Here is a 20659-nt window from a genome sequence, read left to right on the forward strand (position 1 = left end):
TTTCTCTCTAGGCCGCGCCCCTGAGCCCGGTGGGAGGTGGGCTCCTCGCTCCTCTTTCTCTCCAGGCCACGCCCCTGAGCCTGGTGGGAGGCGTGCTCTTCGGTCCTCTTTCTCTCCAAGCCACGCCCCTGAGCCTGGTGGGAGGTGGGCTCCTTGCTCTTCTTTCTCTCCTGGCCACGTCCTAGGTCTTGGCTTCTCCCTTTCCCTGAATCCTGGGCATCTTTGCCCTCCTGCTCCTGTCCCCGCCCCCTCTCCTTCTCCCGCCCCGGTGGTTTCTCCTCAGCACCCGCCTGCCACTCCGCACCAGCCGTCTCCTGGTCCTGCTCCTTCTCCTTAGGGAACCTTTCCTGGTCGTGGGACCTCTCTACTCTTCGGGGTCTCTCCTCGCCCCGGGATTGCTCTTCTTCGGCTGACCTTCCCTCGCCCCGGGATTTATCCTCGCCGGGTGGTCGCTCCTCGCCCTGGTCCTCCCGTTTGGCTCTCTCTTCGCCGTGCTCCCTCTCGTATATAACTCGGTCCTTGCCCCAATATTTGTCTTCGCCTCGACTCCGCTCGTGATCTCGGGGTCTCTCCCTGCCATAGATCGTGTTCTGGCCTAAAGACTTCCCGTCGTCCCACACCCACGCTGACTTCGCGATCTTCACTGTCCCCACCGACACCTTTTCCCTCCACCTTTTCTCATCTCTCCTATCCATGCCCTGAACTTCAACCTGTTCTATGCCCCGCCTCTTCTAGCCACGCCCATACTCATCGGAAGCTTCAGGTCTGAAAGGCGTTGGCTTTCGCCCCGCCCTTTCGCCGCCCCGCCTTTGCCACGCTCTTTCTTTGCCTGGTCCCTGTGCTTGATACTCCTTCCCCAGCCTTGTTTTGCCTCGCCTCGCCTTGCCTCCCCTCCCTGCCCTCCCCTTCCTAAGTCCCTCCCGCCCCCCTCATCCCGTAGGATGGCACCGCCCTCTTCTCCCCGCCCCGCTGTACCAGTCACTTGGTTAAAACGCGTCAACCGTTGCTTGGCAGCGCCTGTTCCACCCCCTCTTGCCAGCTGTTAAAATGGCCGCTCGGACTTCCACCTTGCTCGAGGCACGCCTACGAAGTGCGTGTATTTCTATGGTAACACACATTCCTAACTGGCGCCTAGGGCTTTAGGGCTGGCCTGGAGCAACTCAGGCTCCCAGACGTGTGGCAGACAGGGATACTGGAAACGTGTGTAGCTCCGTGCTAAGAAGGCCACGGAGGTATTTATAATGGTTGTTCTGGCAGTGATATCGTGTCTACTTGACCTCTAGATCAAAATCCTCCTGAGAAAAACAATTTTCCAGAACTTTTGGGGTAATGGGCTAGAGTGATCTGGAAGTGGGCTCCTATAGTTAAATTAGGCAGCTAGTTTAATATTAGCCTATTTAAAAGTTGGGCCCCTCTGGTCAACAGCCTGTAAAACAAATGACCAAGAGGCAAGGCTTTAATTACTGATCAGAAGACTGGGACCTGAGCCATGACTCTGATCTGCTACATTGTGAACTAGATAACAACCTTCCCAGGCTCAAGTGGTACACATTCAGACACATAAAAAGATTACTGCTTACAGACCGGTATGGAGGGACCTGCTTTTAATCCCCTTCTCTGAAGTGAGTGAAGGCTATGAGTTCAAGGTCAGCCTAGTCTACAAAGCTACTTTTCCAGACAGGCGAGTCTTTTTTTTTTTTTTTTTTTTTTTAAGATTTATTTGATTTATTTATTTATTTATTTTGTTTACAGTGTTCTGTCTCCATGTATGCCTGCAGGCCAGAAGAGGGCACCATATTTCATTACAGATGGTTGTGAGCCACCATATAGTTGCTGGGACTTGAACTCAGGACCTCTGGAAGAACAAATCAGTGTTCTTAACCTCTGAGCCATCTCTCCAGCCTGACAATCAAGTCTTCCGTACAGAAAAAACATGTCTTCAATGAAACCTTGAAGAAAAAAGGGGGAGGGGGAGGACGTGGGAGGAGAAAAAGGGAAAAGAAAGAAAAAGATAAAGGTGTGTGTGGTCTGGGGCAGTTGGTAGAGTCATTGTTTAACTGGGTGTGCAAACCAGTGAACGCCCATAATACCCACACTTCTGTGGTAGAGGCAAGAGGATCAGAAGTTGAAGATCATCCTGGCAACACTGGAAGGTCAAGGCCATCCTAGGCCACAAAGAAACCCCATCCCTCCCCCAACCCAAAAAAAGAAAAGCTGATTGTAGTGGTCTGTGCCTGGTCCCAACCATCGTATTTCAGAAGTGCTAGGTTTACAGATAAGAACCACCGCATCCAGCTGGCTTTTCCCATGGGTCCTGAGGATTAAACTGAGGTCCTCAGGCTTGAGATATAAGCCCTCTGAACCACTGAGCTATCTCTTTGACTCACAGGTATAGCCCAGCCTGGCCTTGAACTTATTTTAGAACTAGCAACAAGCCTGCCCAGAATGTAGATCTACAATGTTCCCTCTGGTCATTGTCCACTCAACCCTTGAGAGCGTGTTCAACTTCTACATTAAACTCTTATGCGTCTCCAAAATTCTTACAGAGATCACGACAGCAAGGCAAGATCTCAATGGTTCCTTTATTCCTGGGTCTACATAACAAGTGCCGGGCCAGCCAGAGCTTTTTCATGAGACCCGGTCTCAAAGCAACAAAATACCCCACACTTAGGGAGGGAGGCACGGCCAGGTATGGTTGCCCACATCCGTAGTCCCAACACTTAGGAAACTGAGGCAGGAGGATCATGAGTTTGAAGTCAGCCTGGCTACACAGAGAGTATGATACTTGGCCTGAGGAAACATTCAATAGGGTAACAATTTTCCTTTGGATTCTGGCACCTACCAGCGAAACACTGCTTATTAGAATATACTGAAGGCCACGGTTTGCACTGAGCTCCTATACTGACCAACAAGATAGAATTACTCATGTTGAAATTCTACACCATCAAACTAAAACCTAATTGTTTATCTAATATTCTGAATAATCAGGAGAGGAAGGCAATAGCCAAATCTTCAGCCTGGCCAGTTTTAGCTGTAGATCCCTCTGGTTTGACTTTTTTAAGGAAAGTACATTTCAAATAATGTATCAGGGTTTTGTTCTGTTTCTCTGCTTTCCCAATCTCTTTAACTCAGACACTGGTTGCCCCGGGACTGGCAATATAGACCAGGATAGCCACAGATGCAGAGATCTGCCTGCCTCTACCACTTGGACGTTCTGGTTAGGGACCAGCAACAGTCCACACTCAGCCTTGAGCCTTCCCTCTCCCACCCTGCGTTTTCTGTTGTTTTGAGACAGGGTTTTAACGTATCTAAGGCAGGGCTAGAATTTACAGTGGACCCAAAGATGAGTTTGAACTCCCAATCTTCCTGTCTCTGCCTCCAGAGTGCTGGGACTACAGGCCTGTACCACCACACTAGGCTTATGTGGATTTCTGAGATTGATTTTACTATAGGTCCAGACAGGCTTCAAACCATGGCAGTCCTCCTGGCTCAACTTGCTGCTCCAGCTTGGATCATGAATTTATTATTTATTTAGCTTATTGGGAATTATACTCAGGTCTCTCTGTGCATGCTGAGCAAGTGCTATTCTGCTGAAGCATGTCCTCAGACCTAAGGAATCTTTTAAAGTAAACAATTTACATTTATTTATTTACTTGACGTGTGCGTTTGTGTATGCACGTGTCTAGGTGTTAGGGGAAAGCTTGCAGGATAGCTTAGTGGTTAAGAGCATATACTTTTCTTCCAGAAGACCTGAGTTCCAGTCCCAAGACCCTTGTCAGGCAGCTCACAATTGACTGTAATTCCAGGTTCAGGGATTTGGCAACCTCTTCTGGTTCCCATGGGCACCTGCACACATGTGATATACATAGACACATACACACAACACAGATAAAATAATTTAATAAGAATACAATAAGACATTATCTACTTAAAGCGGTCTTATTAAGAAGCAGAGGTCAGAAATGAGGATAAAAATAGCATTTTATTGGCTCCCAGATGGTGTCCATGAGGTAGTGCTGTACAAATCCCACTTCACAAGCAACCAACCTGGGGCACAAATGAAACGCGAAGACAACGGGGTTCAAACACACACAGAGAGCTTTGCCTGCAGAGCTGGTAACCATGACCACCTCCTATTCTAGCTTGAATATGCACAGACTCTGCCCGCACGGGATGGAGACAATGATGTGAACACGCACACGTAGTGCTGGTTCTTGCCTAGACTGTGTGCAGACAGAGACCTGGGGAATCAATCGACACAGCTGTACTTGAGTGGCGGTCAAAGGACTTTTTGTGACAGGGAATAAAATTTGGAGAGTTGTGTCTCTCCTTCCCCTAGGTTCCAAGGGTGGCACTAACTCAGATTACACAGCAAGCCCTTTCCCCTGATGAGCTATTTTGCTGGCTCAAAGTTTTAAATATGTGTGTGTGTGTGCGCATGTGTGTGCATGTATGAGTTTGCATGTGAAAGAGTTTAATATCTAGTTTCTTCCTCTATAATTTTCATCCTATTTTCATTTTTTAGTTGTTTTGTGAAGACAAGGTCTCACTATGATGCCCTAACTGTCTGTCCTGGAACTCACAGTATGAACTCAGAGATATGCACCAGTTTCTGCCTCCTGAGTGCTGGGACCGAAGTCATGTGCCATGGGGCCCAGGTTCCACCTTGCTTTTGGAAGCTGGATAGCCTCATCCCCTCCAGCACTGGGCTTACAGGCCCTGCACAGCCAGTTCTAGCATTCTTTATGTAGGTGCTGGGGATAAACTCAGGTCTTGGTGCCTGCCTGCCTCAGGCATTTTCTCAGCCCCTTTACTGTAAATTGTTTTGTTTAGCACCTGGGATAGACATGCTCCACCACTGAGAACATCCCCTGCCTCCTTGGGAGTTTGGCATTCCTGTGGTTTGTTTTCAAATTGTCCTGGACATCTTCTCCAGTCTTCAGCTTCCACAGTGCGAGGGCACAGGTGTGTGTCACCACATCAGACCTGCTGACATTGTAGCTGATAACTGATAAGGCCACAACAGAGGAGTCGGAATGGAAGGAGCCAGAGAGGAGCCCGTGGTCCAGTCTTCCCTGCCCCCACAGAGAGGAGTGCCTGATCTGTTGCCCCGGGCTCTGCGCTGCAGGTGCTATTCTGCACTGAGGGACGGAAGCTGAGCTGCTTCCAGACATTGGGGACACAGACATAGAGGCCCAGCTGCCATGACTGTGGTGACTACAACATGCTTGCAGTAAATGCAGACTGAACATTTGACTGTTTTAATCTTTGCGACACAGAACTCATTTTGATTAAAATATTGGACCTGAGAACTAAGACCTAAGCTTTCCCCTCAGGGAAAGAAAGACTCAATAAGGAATGACTGAAGCCCCTCTTCACTTCCGAGGGGGCAGCCCGAGGGTTTAGCTGCTGTGCAGAGACTGGAACTGGTATCGATAGCAGCAACGTTACTGTAGTCACCGGACGCTCACCCGTCAGAAGAGCTTTTCTTGTCTCTTGATTAATATGGATTTAAGAAGATTGTGATATGTTAAATTGTGGATTTGTTAATTCCCATTCTAGAATTATGGTATTGACCTGAAAATTGTAACTGCTTGTAAGATGTTGAGGAAAGTTGGACACGACCTGTAAATGTTTGGGTTAAATGCATATGTTCAGAATTTTAGATTTTAATACAATGTAAAAAACTGCACTAGAGCATCTGAAGAAACATTTTCAACTCAGGTGATCCTCCTCTCCTTTAACTAGGAGACTACAGTCTTTAGGAGCATGATTATTCATAATACATTATGATCTCTCCTGACTAGAAAGTATGGCTCTGAGACACAGAGCTCAAAGGTATCTCTCTTTCTTAATCTCTTTTGTTCACAGAGGTCGGCAGTCAGAGATGGGTCTGAAACTTCTTCTCCCCAGGTGCCTAAGATAGGAGCTTGCATGAATAGAATGCCTGTTCCAAGGATGAGTAAATTTGGGCATATGGAGAAGTCTTTGCCTAATGCAGACTTGATCATCTGTTCTGTTACAAAAGCATGGGTTTTATTAAAATTAATAAGAAGGAATGGATCTTAGGGCTGTATTATACAGGCCCATATTTCTACTTTGTATGGTGGCCAGAATTTCAGGGCACAATTTGCACCTGCCACACAGAAGGTGGTCACCTAGCCTTTTGGGACAAACTGACACCATCCTAAACAAAGGGTCAGGATCTGCTAATGTCACTCTGCTCTTTCTTTGTAATTTGGGAGGTCGCCTGGGAAAGAGGTGTTAATTCAGTCTATGTGACAGAGCAGCCATACAGAGCAGGCATAGACAGGAAGACAGAATGGGCATAGAAAGGTGTGGACGTGACCACAGCCACTCTCCCCGCTACCTAAGAAACAGAATGCTGATGAATTTCCCCCTCAGTTTATGTTTTGGTATAAAAGCTGTTTGGAGAATAAACCTGGGTGAATTTTCAGGATGTGAACTCGGGATTTCATGAAGGATCCCCTGAAAACTCCCTCCAGATAAAGCCATGTGAGTTGTGCCTCAAAAATCCCACACCTCCACGCTGGTCTGAGAGATAATTTTCAGACGACAGACTTTCTAGCATGATTTGCTGATGAGCTAGCTTTCCTTAAAGTTCAGGACTCTGAAGTTTCTATGGCAGGCCCTAGAAAGAGCTTGTTTGGGTTTGTGACAGCCATTTGGACACCAGGAGGAGAGCACACATGGGAGCTAAGCCTTCAGTGGAGAGAAACAGAAGAGAAAGGCTGAACCCAGGGCCAGCAGGCCCTTCATAACTGTGGAGAGCATCATGGCTGTGATTCGCACCCACCCACACCCCACCCCGTGGGCGTGGGCGCTCTGTGTACTGTGTGCTCTGTCCAAGTACAATGTAACAATTAGGTTACAGTGCCAGCCAAGGGTTTGTTACAGTGAAACCCTTCCTAAGTGATATAAATGTATAAATACTAAGTCCCAGCCTACTCTTGTATCTTTAGCCTGGCACTATAACTCTTTGCTTGTATGTATTGATTGTTATTGTTATCCTTATTATTATTTTAATACCTCATTCCAGCTGTGTAGCCCAGCCTGGCCTGGAAATTTCAAGCCTCCTGCTTCAGCTTGGATTACAGGCACGTGCTACTGCACCTGGCTGATGTCGTCTTTTGGAATAGTATTATTATGGTCAGCATTTAGCAGACACAGAACCCAGAGGTAGAGCGCCTGTTTAAATGCACGGGCAGGGCAGGGCCCGGTTACAGGGTACACCCAGGAAGACTGGCTCAGAACGCAGGGCCATCAGTTAGTGCCCAATAAACAGACACAGCATCACCGTGGGCTATGCTAAGTGACACCTCCCATGCTCCTTGAATCTGGGTTCATATCCTGAATCAGTTCTTTGCCTGCCACGCCACTGAGGGAGATGCTGGCCCATCCCAGGGCTCTTTCCACAAGTACTATGAGCCGTAGACACCTGAGAAGAAGGGACAATTTCTTCTCTTGACTTCCAGGTCTTGGGTTAGTTCTTATCCCTTCTTCTAGGAAGTCTGCCTGGACATTTCAGGTCCTTTCCTCAGTCCTAACTACTCTGTCTCTTCCAGAGCCTGGGCAAGGGACAAGTAGGTGAGTCTGCCTCACTGGTTGGTGAGCCCTATAAGAACACGGCCCAAGGCCAGGCAGTGGTGGTGCACGCCTTTAATCCCAGCACTCGGGAGGCAGAGACGGATGGATCTCTGTGAATTCGAGACCAGCCTGATCTACAGAGTTCCAGGACAGGCTCCAAAACTACAGAGAAACCCTGCCTCGAAAAACAAAACAAAACAAAACAACAGAAAGAACAGGGCCCAAGCCACTTCTACTGTTGTTCTGCTGCTGTGTGCCTGGCAGAAGTGAGGGCTGTGTACGAGGTTGAAGTGAAGCCCAGGCCCAGAGCCCAGAAGAACCGGCAGCTGACATGTGAATGATACGACAGGAGAGAACGAGACACAAGAAAAGAACGATGAGACACGTTAAAGCACCGCTCTCACCAACTAAGTCAAAAGGTGCAAGGAGTCCGAGTATGAGAAGAAATGAGAGAAGAAGAAAGAAGAGAAAGTGGCCGTGGTGGTTCCCTGAGCAGCTGAGGGCATGGGAGCAGAGCAGCTACTCCTCCGCTCCCAGCGGAAGGCCTTGAGAGTCAGGAGAGCGTGCGAGGGCACTCTTCTTGGTCCACTCTAGACACATGGGGCCCAAAGCCCTGGCCAGGTGTATCCAGGTTGAGAGCACCTACCCAGCTACCTGGGGATGGAGGCGTAGTTAGCGTGGGAGCCAGCTGAGAGGTGCTGGTGCAGATCTGTCTGGGTGTCCAGAATGTTCACCTGGTCATCCTCATCCGGACTGAGGTTGGCAGGGTCAGGATTGGGCAGCAAGATGAGTTCGGTGAGGCCATGGAGGTCAGACACATGGTGGAAAGTCTGCAGCACCAGCACCATGGCAACCAGGCCCAGGAAAAGGTATGCTGTAGACATGGGGGAGGGGAGATGGGGAGACGGCAAGGTGATGGGTCAGTTTCAGGCTCAGACTCCAGAGCAGAGATGTGGTTCTACAGGTGTCTCTCCCCTGGGACAGCTGGTTGGCTCTTGGATCCCCTTCAACGCCTCTTAGGGCAGGGCCATTTCTTCCCAAGAATCCCCCACTGCCAGCCCACAGATGCCCAGCCAGCTATGCAGCTCACCTGTGACAAGCACCTTGTAGAGGGCCCGGTAAGGTTGGCCAGGGGCTTCCCCAGGCACATAGTCCCCCAGGCCAATGGTGGACAGAGAGATGAAGCAGAAGTAGAAGGCATCCAGGAAGCTCCAGGCCTCCTCCAGGTAGGCGAAAACCGCAGCTGGCACCAGGAAGAATACAGCCACTATGACCACCAGCAGGGCCACCAGGTGCCAGCGGGCTGCCCGCTGGGGGTGCCAGCCCCAACGCAAGCTCAGCCAGGACAGGGGTGCGTGGGTGAGCAGCTGTGACAGGCGCTGGGCGGAGGCAGTCAGGAGCAGCATGGTGATGGGCACGCCCAGGAGCGCAAAGACAATGGAGAAGGCTTTGCCTGCATCTGTTAGCGGGGTCGTGTAGCCATAGCCTGTGGGGAGAGGAGTCCTTCTGCACACTGGCACCTCCACACCCTGAGGCCCAAGTTCCTCCCAACCTCACTGCTCCCCCCTCCTCCCTGTCTCCACTGGCCACACACGTCCATTCAGGAGCTGTGGTTTCTTTTGAAACCCAGGGGAAACCCCATAAATAAACCCTCTGGACTCATCTCAATGCACTTGCTTTGAGTTACTCACTTTCCTGTCTCGAAAAAACAAAAACAAAAACAACAAAAAAAAAGTTTTCCCTAGTTTTGGGGGATCAATCCCACATTAGCCTGGGGCATCTGGACAGACACTCTATGTGGAGCCCTGGGGATTTCCTCTGGGGAGTTCTAGGCAGGGGCTCTACCACTGAGCCACACCCCAGCCCCTCACTGGGGGATTCTAGGCAGGGGCTCTACCACTGAGCCATGCTCCCAGCCAACTACAATGAATGTAAACCTTGTATTTTTCCCTATTAGGACTGCTTCTCATCACCTATTTCCTGTCTTCAGCAGCATTGTGAAAGCCCAAAACAACGGGCGCCAGGTCTTTGAAATCCTGGACTTCAAGCTGGGTGTGGTGGTATACTTTTAATTCTAGCACTCAGGAGGCAGAGGCTGGTGGATCTCTGGAGATCAGCCTGGTCTACAGAACGAGTTCCAGGACCACTAGGGCCATTATACAAGACAAACCCTGTCTCAAACAAACCAAAAAGAAAGAAAAGAAAGAATTCCTTGACTTCTGGTAAAATGAATTAAATATACCATTGGAAGAGGGATATTTTTGGTTGTTGTTGTTTTGTTTTTTGAGACAGGGTTTCTCTGTGTAGCCCTGGTTGTCTTGGAACTTGCTCTGTAGACCAGGCTGGCCTAAAACTCACAGAGAGCCTCCTGCCTCTGCCTCCTGAGTGCTGGGATTAAAGGCATGTGCCACCATCACCTTTCAAATGTTAACTTTATAGAGATCCACCTACCTCTGCCTCCCAAGTACTGGTATTAAAGGTGCCACCACCACCTGGCAGAACCACCCAGCAGAAAAAAAGGTTTTTTGAGACAGTGTTTCCCAGTAGCTATGGAGCCTGTCATGGAACTTGCTTTGTAGACCAGGTTGACCTCGAACTCACAGAGATCCTCCTGCCTCTGCCTCCCAAGCACTGCAATTAAAGGTGTATGCCACCACTACCTAGTTTAGGAAAGAGGTTTTAATGGCATTGAATTTGTTTCATTTTTCCAGGTTTAAGGACTCCCAGCTTGACTCTCTCAATGACAGTATAAACTGAGTCGCCACAGACATCTGTGACTACTACCAGCTATTCACATGGACAGAGCCACCCACCCTACCACTATAGTCCTCTGAACTGTGTTGTCCACGAGAAATCTTCACCTGTAATCTCAAAGTGGGTATCTATCATATGTCCCAAAGCAGGTAGCAAGACTCCGTAGGAAGCCAGGCATGGTGCTCCACACCTGTAAGTTCAGGACACAGGAAGCTGAGGTGGAAGGATTGGAAGTTCGAGGCCAGTATGGGCTACATAGAGAGGCCCTGACTTAAAAGAGAAGAATCCTGTTGGTGCAGGGTTTGGACCAGTGTGGAGCACTTGTTTAACCCGAGTGAGGCCAGGCTTCAGGGAGGTGGGTAGAGAGAGCATTCTTAAGTCTCGTTTAGGAAGAATTCCTTTTCATGCCTATTATCTATTACTATTACTACTATTATTATTACTATTATTCTGGGGAATCTGGAGAGATGACCAAGCAGCTAAAAGTTCTTGTTGCTCTAGCAAAGGACCTGATTTTGATTCTCAGCACCCACATAGTCATTCACAACCATCTGTAACTCCAAATCTAGGGGATACTGGCCTCAGACTCACAGAGATCTGCCTACATCTGCCTCCTGAGGGCTGGAATTAAAGACATGCACCATACAGCCTGGCAGGATCCACCCTCTTCTGACCTCCTTGAGTACCAGGCATACACATGATGCACATATATATGTGTAGGCAATATATATAATATATTAATAATATGTATAAAAGAACAATCATAAGATAATGAGTCTAAAAATTTAAAAATTAAATTACATGTATTTTTAATTTGATTTATTTATTGTGTGTTATTTATTATATGGCTGTTGTGTCCACAATGCACTAAAACCCATGATCCCCCTCCATCCTCCTGAGGGGCTGGGATTATAGGCATGCAGCCACATCTGGGCTTTATTTAACTTTTCAATTAGTGTATATTTATTGTATAAAATAATGGTCTTATTATGACATTTTAAAAATAATTTATTTTTATTTTATATGTGTTGGTGTTTGCTAGCATTTATGTCTGTATGAGGGTGTTGGACCCCCTGGAACTGGAGTTACAGACAGTTGTGAGCTGCCATGTGGGTGTTGGGAATTGAACCCAGGTCCTCTGCAAGAGTAGCCAGTGCTCTTTACCACTGAGCCATCTCTCCAGCCCCCTATTATGACATTTTCTAACATGTATTTAACAATTTATTTATCTCTTGGGGGCTGGGTTTCATTCCGGATGAACTTAAACTCATAGCAATCCTCCTGCTTCAGACTTTTTAAGAAAAAAAAAAAAACTTTAATTTTTATGTGTATATGTATGTGCCTGAATGTGGGTATGGACACCACATGTGAGCAAGAGTCTGTGCAGGTCAGAAGAGGCCAGCTCCCTGGAACTGGAGTTACAGTCGTGAACTGCCATGAAGGTGCTCAGCACCGAACCTGTGCCCTCTGCAAGAACAGTCTTAACCCCATCTCCACCCCAACGCCAGACTCTCCGAGACTGCTAGTGTCAGCCACCATGCCCAGCGTTATCACCCGTTCCGTCACCCGTTCCTGTGCCACCCCCCACTCTTCTCTGCCTTAATGGTTTCATTTTAGGAATCATCATCACTGGTCCTGTGATGCTATTTCCATATAGTCTAGTGTTGCGTTCTTTTAGGACACACACACACACACACACACACACACACACACGCATGCCACCATGTCCCTTACTGGTGACTCTTACAAAGAAGCTCCACTTCTGGCTGAGTCAAGCGGTTCCCCTGGTGTCTCCTAGGCAGCTGCTCTACAACTGAACCCCACACCTCTTTTACTTTCTAGTTTGAGACAGGATCCCACTAAATCTCCCAGACAGGCCTTGACATTGGGCTACTCCTTCATCAGCCTCTGATAGCTGGGACTACAAGCCTGTACCACCAGGCCTGGTCACGTTACCTTTTTTGCCTGTCAAGCTATATGCATGAGCCCGCAAACGAACTTCCCTGTTCCTACTCACTGTACAGGCTGGGTTTCAGAACTGACCTCAAAAGACCTGCACAGTCTGGTGGAACCAAAAATCTCAGAGCAGAACATGGTCGGGGGTTGGGGGTGGGGTGGACAGACCCCACGTTCCGGATCTGAAACTAGGGGAGCAACCCACAGCGGCTGAAGGGATCAGATTTTCCTCCAAGCTCCATCAGGACCAATGCACCCGATATAGACTATTTCACCATAACTCCTGGTTGAAAGCACTCAGCCTGCGAGTTCCCCAGCCACGAAGACTCCTTAGCTGCTGGCATCGTGGAAACAGATCTCCACTGCCTCTTTGTCAGCAGCCTTTACTCATGCTGTTTGGTTTTGTTTTCGAGACAGGATCTCACTTGCAGCTTTCGTTGGACTGAGATTTGTAGGAATCCCACTACTTCCACGTCTGGAGTGCTAGAACTAAAAATGTGTGTCACAGTGTTCTACACCATCCTAGCTGTGTGGCCATGTGACAGCTGGCCAGCTCTTCTGAGTCTTAGCTTCACAGACGATAGACAGACAGACAATAAACGGTAGCTATCTCACAAGGGTGTTTTACTGACTGAGTTAAAGCCTGGGTGTGGTGAGCCCCTGTCATGCTGAGAAGTGGGGAGTTCTGTGTAGCTTGCAGTTGCTCAGCCAGCTGTGCCCGAGGCATATCTATGTCCCCTCACTTGTCCAGCCTGAAGCCATCTCTAGGAGGAGAAAGAGAGAGACACAAGTACCTGCCTCCCCCCCCCCCCCCCGGGAAGTCCAGAAGCAGGTCAGGCCGGCTCAGGATGCTTGGGGAAAGCAAGCCTCAGGGGAGATGGGTTCATTCTTTTCTGTGAAGAGTCACCCAGCACTGTCAGCTGTTGCCAGTGACCTCCATTTGCTGTTCACACACAATGAGGGCCCCAATGGGGGACAAAATCCACCCGCAATTCTGTGGTACTGCCAGCCGGCGAAGCAGTTAAGAGTGTGGCTCAGCCTCTGTCCTGTTTGAAGTCCCCAAAAGAGGTCACCTCGTGGCGAGGGAGGCGCTGCAGAGAAGCAGAGAGCCTCTGAGGGGCTTCCCAGGTCTGTGGTGTGTGAGCATGGAAGGGACTTTCCAGGAGGGACTTCCTAGGGTTAAGGGCTGAGGGTACAGGTAGGATGGGTCCTACCTGAATGTGTCAGCAGAGTGCTAATATTTGTGTAAGGTTATGTGTATTTTTATTTTATTTTCTGTATCTATTTATTTTGTGAATGGACGTGCCCAGGTGTGTCTGCACAGGCACAGAAGCCAGAGGACAATGTCTGAGGTCCTGTTCACTCTTTAGCTTGTCCCCTCCAGCAGGGTCTCTTACAGAACTGAAGCTTGCTGATTCAGCTATGCAGCTCCCAAGAATAAGCCTGTCTCTGCCCCAGTGCTGGGGTTACAGATTTGCACAGCCATGCTCAGCGTTTACATGAGAGTAAACACCCCTCCCCATGGAGTCTTCCTCCTCATCCTGTTTGGTTTGGCTGAGACAGGGTCTCATGTAGCCCAGGCTGGTTCTCTTGCTTCCACCTCCTAAGTGCCGAGGGGTATACCACCACACCCAGCTGGGGAATCCATAACCTTAAAGCAAGCCCAGGGTCCTAGCTTAAGATGAGATCTTGTGGTCCTGGTTCCATAGGAATGAGGAACAGGTGCCAGCAGATTTCATCTAGACTGGGTGAGCTCTCCTGCAGCCAGAGCTCTTGAGCCCAGGGTAGCCAACGGAAGTAGTGGGGCAGACAGTACTAAGGTCCTTGCTGGGTGTCAAGGGTGGAGTCAGCAATACTGTTGGTGGGAGCGCGGGGGTGGGTTGGGGGGGCTCTGTCATAGAGGGCCTCGAGTATCCCGGGTAGAGAGGATGGCCTGTCGCAAGCAGGCTGGGGCAGGGCTGTGTAGCAGTGAAGTTCCAGCTGTAGGGTGTGGAGGAGTCCAACCCCCAGAACACCCCTCCCCTGCTACTTGGAAAGTTCATAGTGAGCATATTGGTCATGGTGGGGGGGAATAAAGGGGGACAGCGGGTAGAAAGAGTCTAGTCTTTGGACTGTGTCCTGGGGTGGGGATTTGTTCTCCCTGAGCAGGGTCACAGTCTGGAGGATGGATGGCAGTCCCATTCACAGGTTTAGGTGTTCTGGTTTTGTATTTTTTTTTTTTTTGAGACAGGGTTTCTCTGTGCAGCCCTTGCTGTCCTGGAACTCGCTCTGTAGACCAGTCTGGCTATGAACTCACAGAGATCCACCTGCCTCTGCCTCCCAAGTGATGGGATTAAAGGTGTGGACCACTATCGCCGGTCTGGTTTTTGTTGTATTGATGATTGAACTCAGGACTTCACCGATGCTAGGCAAGCATTCTACAACAGAGCTACACCTCAACCCTTCTCACTTATAAACTGAAAGAGACAGCCGTGGCTGGTCCTCGTTTTATAAAAAGCTAGAGGTTTAGCTGGAGGTAGTTTGGGGTAGGAGCGTTGACTTGCGGGCCTTCAAGCTGGACAGCCAATAATTCTTCACGGAGGACCCTCTCAGTTTGTTCCCTTCTTACCCCTGGTTGTTGGAGCTGCCGATCCAGGAATCCTGAGTTGGAGTGGAAGAACACTGGGAGAAATCTTGGCAACAGGGGAGGGGGTAAAGGGGGGAGATAGGTGGAGCCTTGTGTCAGAGTGGGAAATATGGGGACAGTAGAGGCATGGGCACCTTTGGTATGGGGCCCTTATTGGAGAGTGTCGGAGTGGAAGGGATCCCAGAAAGGGTCTCAGGTCTCTCCTAGAAGCCAGGCCTCTAGTGATGGTGCCCTGAGATTACTGACTAGAATGCATGAGGGCCAGAGTTCAATCACCGGTCCTGCATCTCGGTGTTCCCTGGGGATCTAAGTTCGTGAGGCAGCTGAAGTGGGCTGTTCCCAGAAGGAGCTGTCTGGAGTCAGGAGACGGAAGAGATGGTTGTGCCAGCCCTAATGTGGACACAGCCCCTGGGATCAGAGATACAAGAAAGGTCCCAGGCCCTTGCCAATTATGTACACTAATCCTAGGTCAAGAGGGTTAAGAAAGGAGTGGAGCCAGGCCTGGGGGCCCACATTTGTAATCTCAGCATTTTAGGAGGCTGAGGCAGGGGGATGAAGTTCCAGGCTAGCCAAGGCTACAAAGAAAGGTGCTATCTCAAGATCAAACAAATAAACGGCCCCAGAGGGGGACCCAGATGCTGTAAGAAGTTATGAAGGCGTCTCTACTCTAAGGGAACTGAACTTTTTACTACTTGAGAGGAAGCTTTAGCTTGCACTCTTCAAAAGGGGCAGAGTAGGCCAGTGTGGGTCTGTTTTCCTGCTGGGAATGGGGTTGTTTTGAGAGGATCCCAGACCCCGAGATGATTTGGATGAAGGTGTATCTTGAAGGAGCCTGATGGACGCTGGCTGGGGAGTGGGAGGATGGCTCTCACTTACCCACGGTAGTGACTAGTGTGCTGGCGAAGAAGAGCGCTGAGGCGAAGTCCCAGGCGGGGTCCGAAGCGTTGGCGGGTCCCGAGGTATTGGCCAGCACCGCCCGTCCCAGCCGTCCGGCCGCCAGCACCCGCTCCACGAAAGCGTCCAGGGCGGGCGCCGCCACGCACGGGCTGTGCAGCAGCAGCTGCTCCCGCAGCGTTCCCAGCTCTGCCCGCAGCCGGGCTTCGTGCGGCCGCTCCAGCTGAGCCACCAGCAGCGCGCCCAGCGCCAGGTACCCGGCGTAGGCGACCAGGGCACCGGCCAGGAGCGCGCCCCGCCGCATGGTGCCCGCACAGTCCCGCCACCCGCTGACGTGGCCCCCGCAGGCCCACCGCCCGCGGTCTGCTTTTAGTTCCGGGAGCTTCAGGCGCGGCCACCGACGCCTCGAAGAGGAAGAGGAAAAAGGGGAGGGGCGGGGCTGGCGGAACGCCCTGCTACTGGGAAACTGAGGCACGCCCAAACACCAGGTGTGGGGACAGGACCTGGGAGGGTGGAGCCCGACGCTCCTGGATCCGGGAGATGGACGGGATGGGAAGGGTGGCCGAGTTCTTTCCTGCCTGACGTCCCTTCCAACTCTGTTCCTCGCGGAGAGGCAGCTTTCAACTCAGAATTGAAACTCTCCTCGGGAATGGGGGCGTCTGCCTATGATCTTAGCATGGGGGGGGCGGGGGTTGGGGGCTGAGATAGGATTGCTGCGAGTTCCCGGCCAACCTGGGTCAAAGTGAGACGGGCCTTTAGTGATCAGGTCTTAAGACACTTCGCTTACATCCCCAGTACTGTGCTGGGGTCTTTGCTTTTAGGCACTAGCATATGGAAGAAGGAAGAAGTTGTGGGTGAGGGGTCGCCATGATTTGGGAACAACTGATCCGGAGTCCGGGTACATTGTTGGAAGGGAAATGCAAGACTGTCTAAAAAAAAAAAAAAAAAAAAAAAAACTGAAAAATTAATAGATAGCTTCCGTGGTTGCTCACTCCTTTATTCCAGCATTCGGGAGGCAGGAGCAGGTTTAGCTGTATGAGTTCCATGCCATAGTGAGTTCCAGGGCTACATAATATGACCCTGTCTCAAAAAACGAACAACAATCCCAGCACTCGGGAGGCAGGGGCAGGTGGACCTCTGAGTTCGAGGTAGCCTGGTCTACAAGAGCTAGTTCCAGGACAGGCTCTAGAAACTACAGGGAAACCCTGTCTCGAAAAACCAAAAAAAAAAAAAAAAAAACAACAACAACAACAACAACAACAACAAAAAAACGAACACCATAAAACACAAAAACCAAAACAAAATTAAAAGCCCAGAAGATGAACGAATAAACTATGGCAAGGGTGTGGCGGCTTACACTTAGCATTTTGGAAACAGAATGGACGATCACCTTCCCCGGGACCACCTGGGCTACCTAGTGAATACCTGTCTCCAAAAGGTGGGGTGGGATGGCTGGAGAGATGGCTAAGTGGCCAAGAGCATTAGCTGCTTTTGTAGAGGGCCTGGGTTCAATCCACTCCCAGCATTCACATGGAGACCAACAACTCCAGGTCCAGGGGGCTCCAGGGGATCCAGCGCCCTCTTTTGGCCCTTTTGGACATCAGGCATGCGCATGGTGCACAGGCATAAATGCAGGCAAAACACCTATACTCACAGAAATAAACTAACACATACATTTACATATAAAATCAGGCATAACTCCTAGGGACCCCCTACCTTGATAGAGCCCCAGACCCAGGCGCTGAGATGTTCTTATGTACATTTAAATGTAAAGGTGAGGAGACTGTGTATAGCAAAACTGTCTCCAAAACAACAAACTAGCAAATAGCTTATAGGGCCGTGCACGCCTTTAATCCCAGAAATTAGGAAGCAGAGGCAGATGGGACTCTGTTGGAGACTAGCCTGGTCCACAGAGCAAGTTCTGGGTCATCCAGGGCTACAGAGTGAAGCACTGTCTTAAGAATAAATAAGTAGGTAAAAATAAAAGAGGGGTTTCCTTCATTTTATTCTCCCATGGGGCTCCCACAGCCCTTTAAGCCTGAACTCAGTGCTCTTCCTACAGCGACAAAGAAGGCAGACCAGAGTCCTGCCCACAACCAGACCACAGCTAAGATACATGGAACAGTATCTATTTATAAAACTGTGGTAATTCTGGGGACAGAGCCAAATTTGGGTCTCTATCTATAGGAAGAGATGCCTGATAATATAAACAGAAACAATAGCCACAGTGTTCCAGGGCGCAGGTCAGGTCCTGCATATAATACGCCTTTTATTGAGTCCTCAGCTCTCCCAGATGATCCCCAATAAACAGATGAAAAAAACTAAGGTTTAAAAACAGTGTACGGCAGCTGGGTGGTGGTGGCGCTCACCTTTAATCCCAGCATTAGGAGGCAGGGGCAGGTGGATCTCTGTGAGTTGAGGTCAGCCTGGTCTACAAAGTGAGTTCCAGGACAGTCAGGACTGTTACACAGAGAAACTCTGTCTCTAAAAACCAATCAATCAGGGCTGGAGAGTTAAGAGCATTGCTTAGTGGTTAAGAGCATTGCCTGCTCTTCCAGAGGTCCTGAGTTCAATTCCCGGCAACCACATGGTGGCTCACAACCATCTGTGATGAGGTCTGGTGTCCTCTTCTGGCCTGCAGGCAGACACACAGACAGAATATTGTATACGTAATAAAAAAAAAACCCCAATCAATCAAACAAAGAAAACAAAATAGTGCATGGAGCAGCCAGATATCTCCAGGGCTAAAAACATTCACCCACAAGCCGTGGGACTCACGTGATGAAGGGGAGAACTAGTTCCTGTGAGTGTCCTCTGTCTTCCCCAGGCACACGGCACTCTCATGTCCAAACTCACACATGTATGCACCCACATCACACACAAACACACAGAAAACGAAACACAAGGCAGGATTGATAGTACATGTCTGTAATCGTAGGACCCAGGAGGCAGAAGGGTTGAAAGTTTGAGGTCATCCTTGTAGACACAGAAAGTTCAATGCTGTGGAATAGAATACTTGTTTAACTATGTAAAAATGTGTTGCATTTATTGGTGCTGCATTTGGTTATTAAAGATGTATTGTTTTGTTTGTGCTGCATTTGCTTAACTATGTAAAGATGTGTTGCTGTTTCGTTTTGCCTGCCTAAGGCACCTGATTGGTCTAATAAAAAGCTGAATGTCCAATAGATAGGCAGAGGAGGGATAGGTGAGCCTGACAGGCAGAGAGAAAAGGGGAGCCAGCCAGCCAGCCAACCAAGACCCAGCCAAACAGAGCTCAGCATACTGGGGCCCAGCCAGACATGGGGAAAGCAGGGAAGCAAGATGGACATTAAGTAGATAAGATAAACGAGCCTTGGGGAATTATTCATAGATTAATAGAGATGGTTTAGTTTAAATTAAAGAAAAAAAAGCTAACTAGAAATAAGCCTAACATAAGGTCAAGCATTCATAATTAATAACTCTCTGTGTCATTATTGGGAGCTGACGGTCCAAGAAAACCTGGGTTATGAGAAAGTCCTGACACAAACAAAATACACAAGGAAACAAAAGGAGTACAGCCATGCAGCCCCCTTGTAATCCTAGCAGTGAGGAAGGAGAGGCAGCAGAATTGCCACGTTCCAGGAGAGATGGCTTAGCAGTTAAGAGCACTTGCTACTTTTGCAGGTTCAGTTCCTAGCACCACATGGCAGCTCACACCAATCTGTAACTCATGTTCCAGAGGATCTGACACCTTCTTCTGGCCTCTGAGGACACCAGGCACATGTGTGGTATGAAGATCTACATGTAGGAAAAATATCCATAAACATAAAATAAAAATAAATAAAATATTTTAAAAAAAGCAAAAAAAGCAACAGATATTGTTGGGTTCTCACCATTCATGTTACTTGGCTCACAAATACCTTTAACTCCAGTTCCAGGGCATCTAATGCCCCCTTCCCCTTCTGGACTCTTCAGGCACTGCACCCAGGTAGATACACCCACATGTTTACATACACAACTTAAAAAATAAAAATAGGAGGTGAGCAGTGATGGCACATGCACTCGGGAGGCAAAGATGGGCGGGAAGATCTCTGTGAGTTTGAGGCCAACCTGGTCTACAGAATGAGTTCCAGGACAGCCAGAGCTACACAGAGAAACCCTGTCTTAAAAAGAAAATGAAATAGCCGGGCAGTGGTGGCGCACGCCTTTAATCCCAGCACTCAGGAGGCAGAGGCAGGCGGATCTCTGTGAGTTCGAGGCCAGCCTGGTCTACAAGAGCGAGTTCCAGGACAGGCTCCAAAGCTACAGGGAAACCCTGTCTCGAAAAACAAAACAAAAAGTATGCAGGGCAAACACTCTATCAACTGAGCTATAGGCCTAATCTTCAGGCCATTATTTTCTAAACAATACAGAAACACAACTATTTGCATAGAACTTATGTCATATCAGGGATAAGTAATATAAGTAATGTAGAATGAGTAGTAGGGCTCTTGCTTAGCTCACATGGAACCCTAAGTTTGATCTTCAGCACCTGAAAATGAAGTATTACATATAGACATATGTACATACATATCACATATCTGTATAGATAACAGTTTAAAGTATATGGAAGGGTTACACATGCTACATACAAATACAAGCCCAATCAACTCTTTTTTGTTTTGTTTTGTTTTTGAGACAGGGTTTCTCTGTGTAGCCCCGGCCGTCCTAGAACTCACTCTGTAGACCAGGCTGGCTTCGAACTCACAGAGATCCACCTACTTCTGCCTCCCAGTGCTGGAATTAAAGGATCGTGCCACCACGCCTGGCTGACCACTGGGTACTCTTGAAGATGACTGGGCT

At 49.1% G+C, this 20659-nt stretch overlaps 1 protein-coding gene across 1 annotated transcript; it reads right to left on the reverse strand.

Moving 5' to 3' along the window:
• Positions 1 to 4514: 4514 nt before the first annotated feature.
• On the reverse strand, positions 4515 to 16142 carry Kcnk6 (potassium two pore domain channel subfamily K member 6). The gene is made up of 3 exons (XM_038339463.1): positions 15821 to 16142; positions 8699 to 9094; positions 4515 to 8482 (listed from the first exon to the last, which is right to left on the reverse strand). The coding sequence occupies exons 1-3, from the start codon at positions 16140 to 16142 to the stop codon at positions 8259 to 8261; spliced, it is 942 nt and encodes a 313-aa protein (XP_038195391.1). The 3' UTR covers positions 4515 to 8258.
• Between the last annotated feature and the right edge of the window lie 4517 nt (positions 16143 to 20659).

The sequence above is a fragment of the Arvicola amphibius genome, chromosome 8, assembly GCF_903992535.2.
Source record: "Arvicola amphibius chromosome 8, mArvAmp1.2, whole genome shotgun sequence".
NCBI classification, from domain to species: domain Eukaryota; kingdom Metazoa; phylum Chordata; class Mammalia; order Rodentia; family Cricetidae; genus Arvicola; species Arvicola amphibius.

Coding starts and splice junctions, on each gene's coding strand:
- Kcnk6 (XM_038339463.1), bottom strand. CDS start 16,142: ATGCGGCGGGGCGCGCTCCTGGCCGGTGCCCTGGTCGCCTACGCCGGG. Junction 9,095..15,820: donor CACACTAGTCACTACCGTGG/GTAAGTGAGAGC, acceptor CTCTCCCCACAG/GCTATGGCTACACGACCCCG. Junction 8,483..8,698: donor CTACAAGGTGCTTGTCACAG/GTGAGCTGCATA, acceptor CCATGTCTACAG/CATACCTTTTCCTGGGCCTG.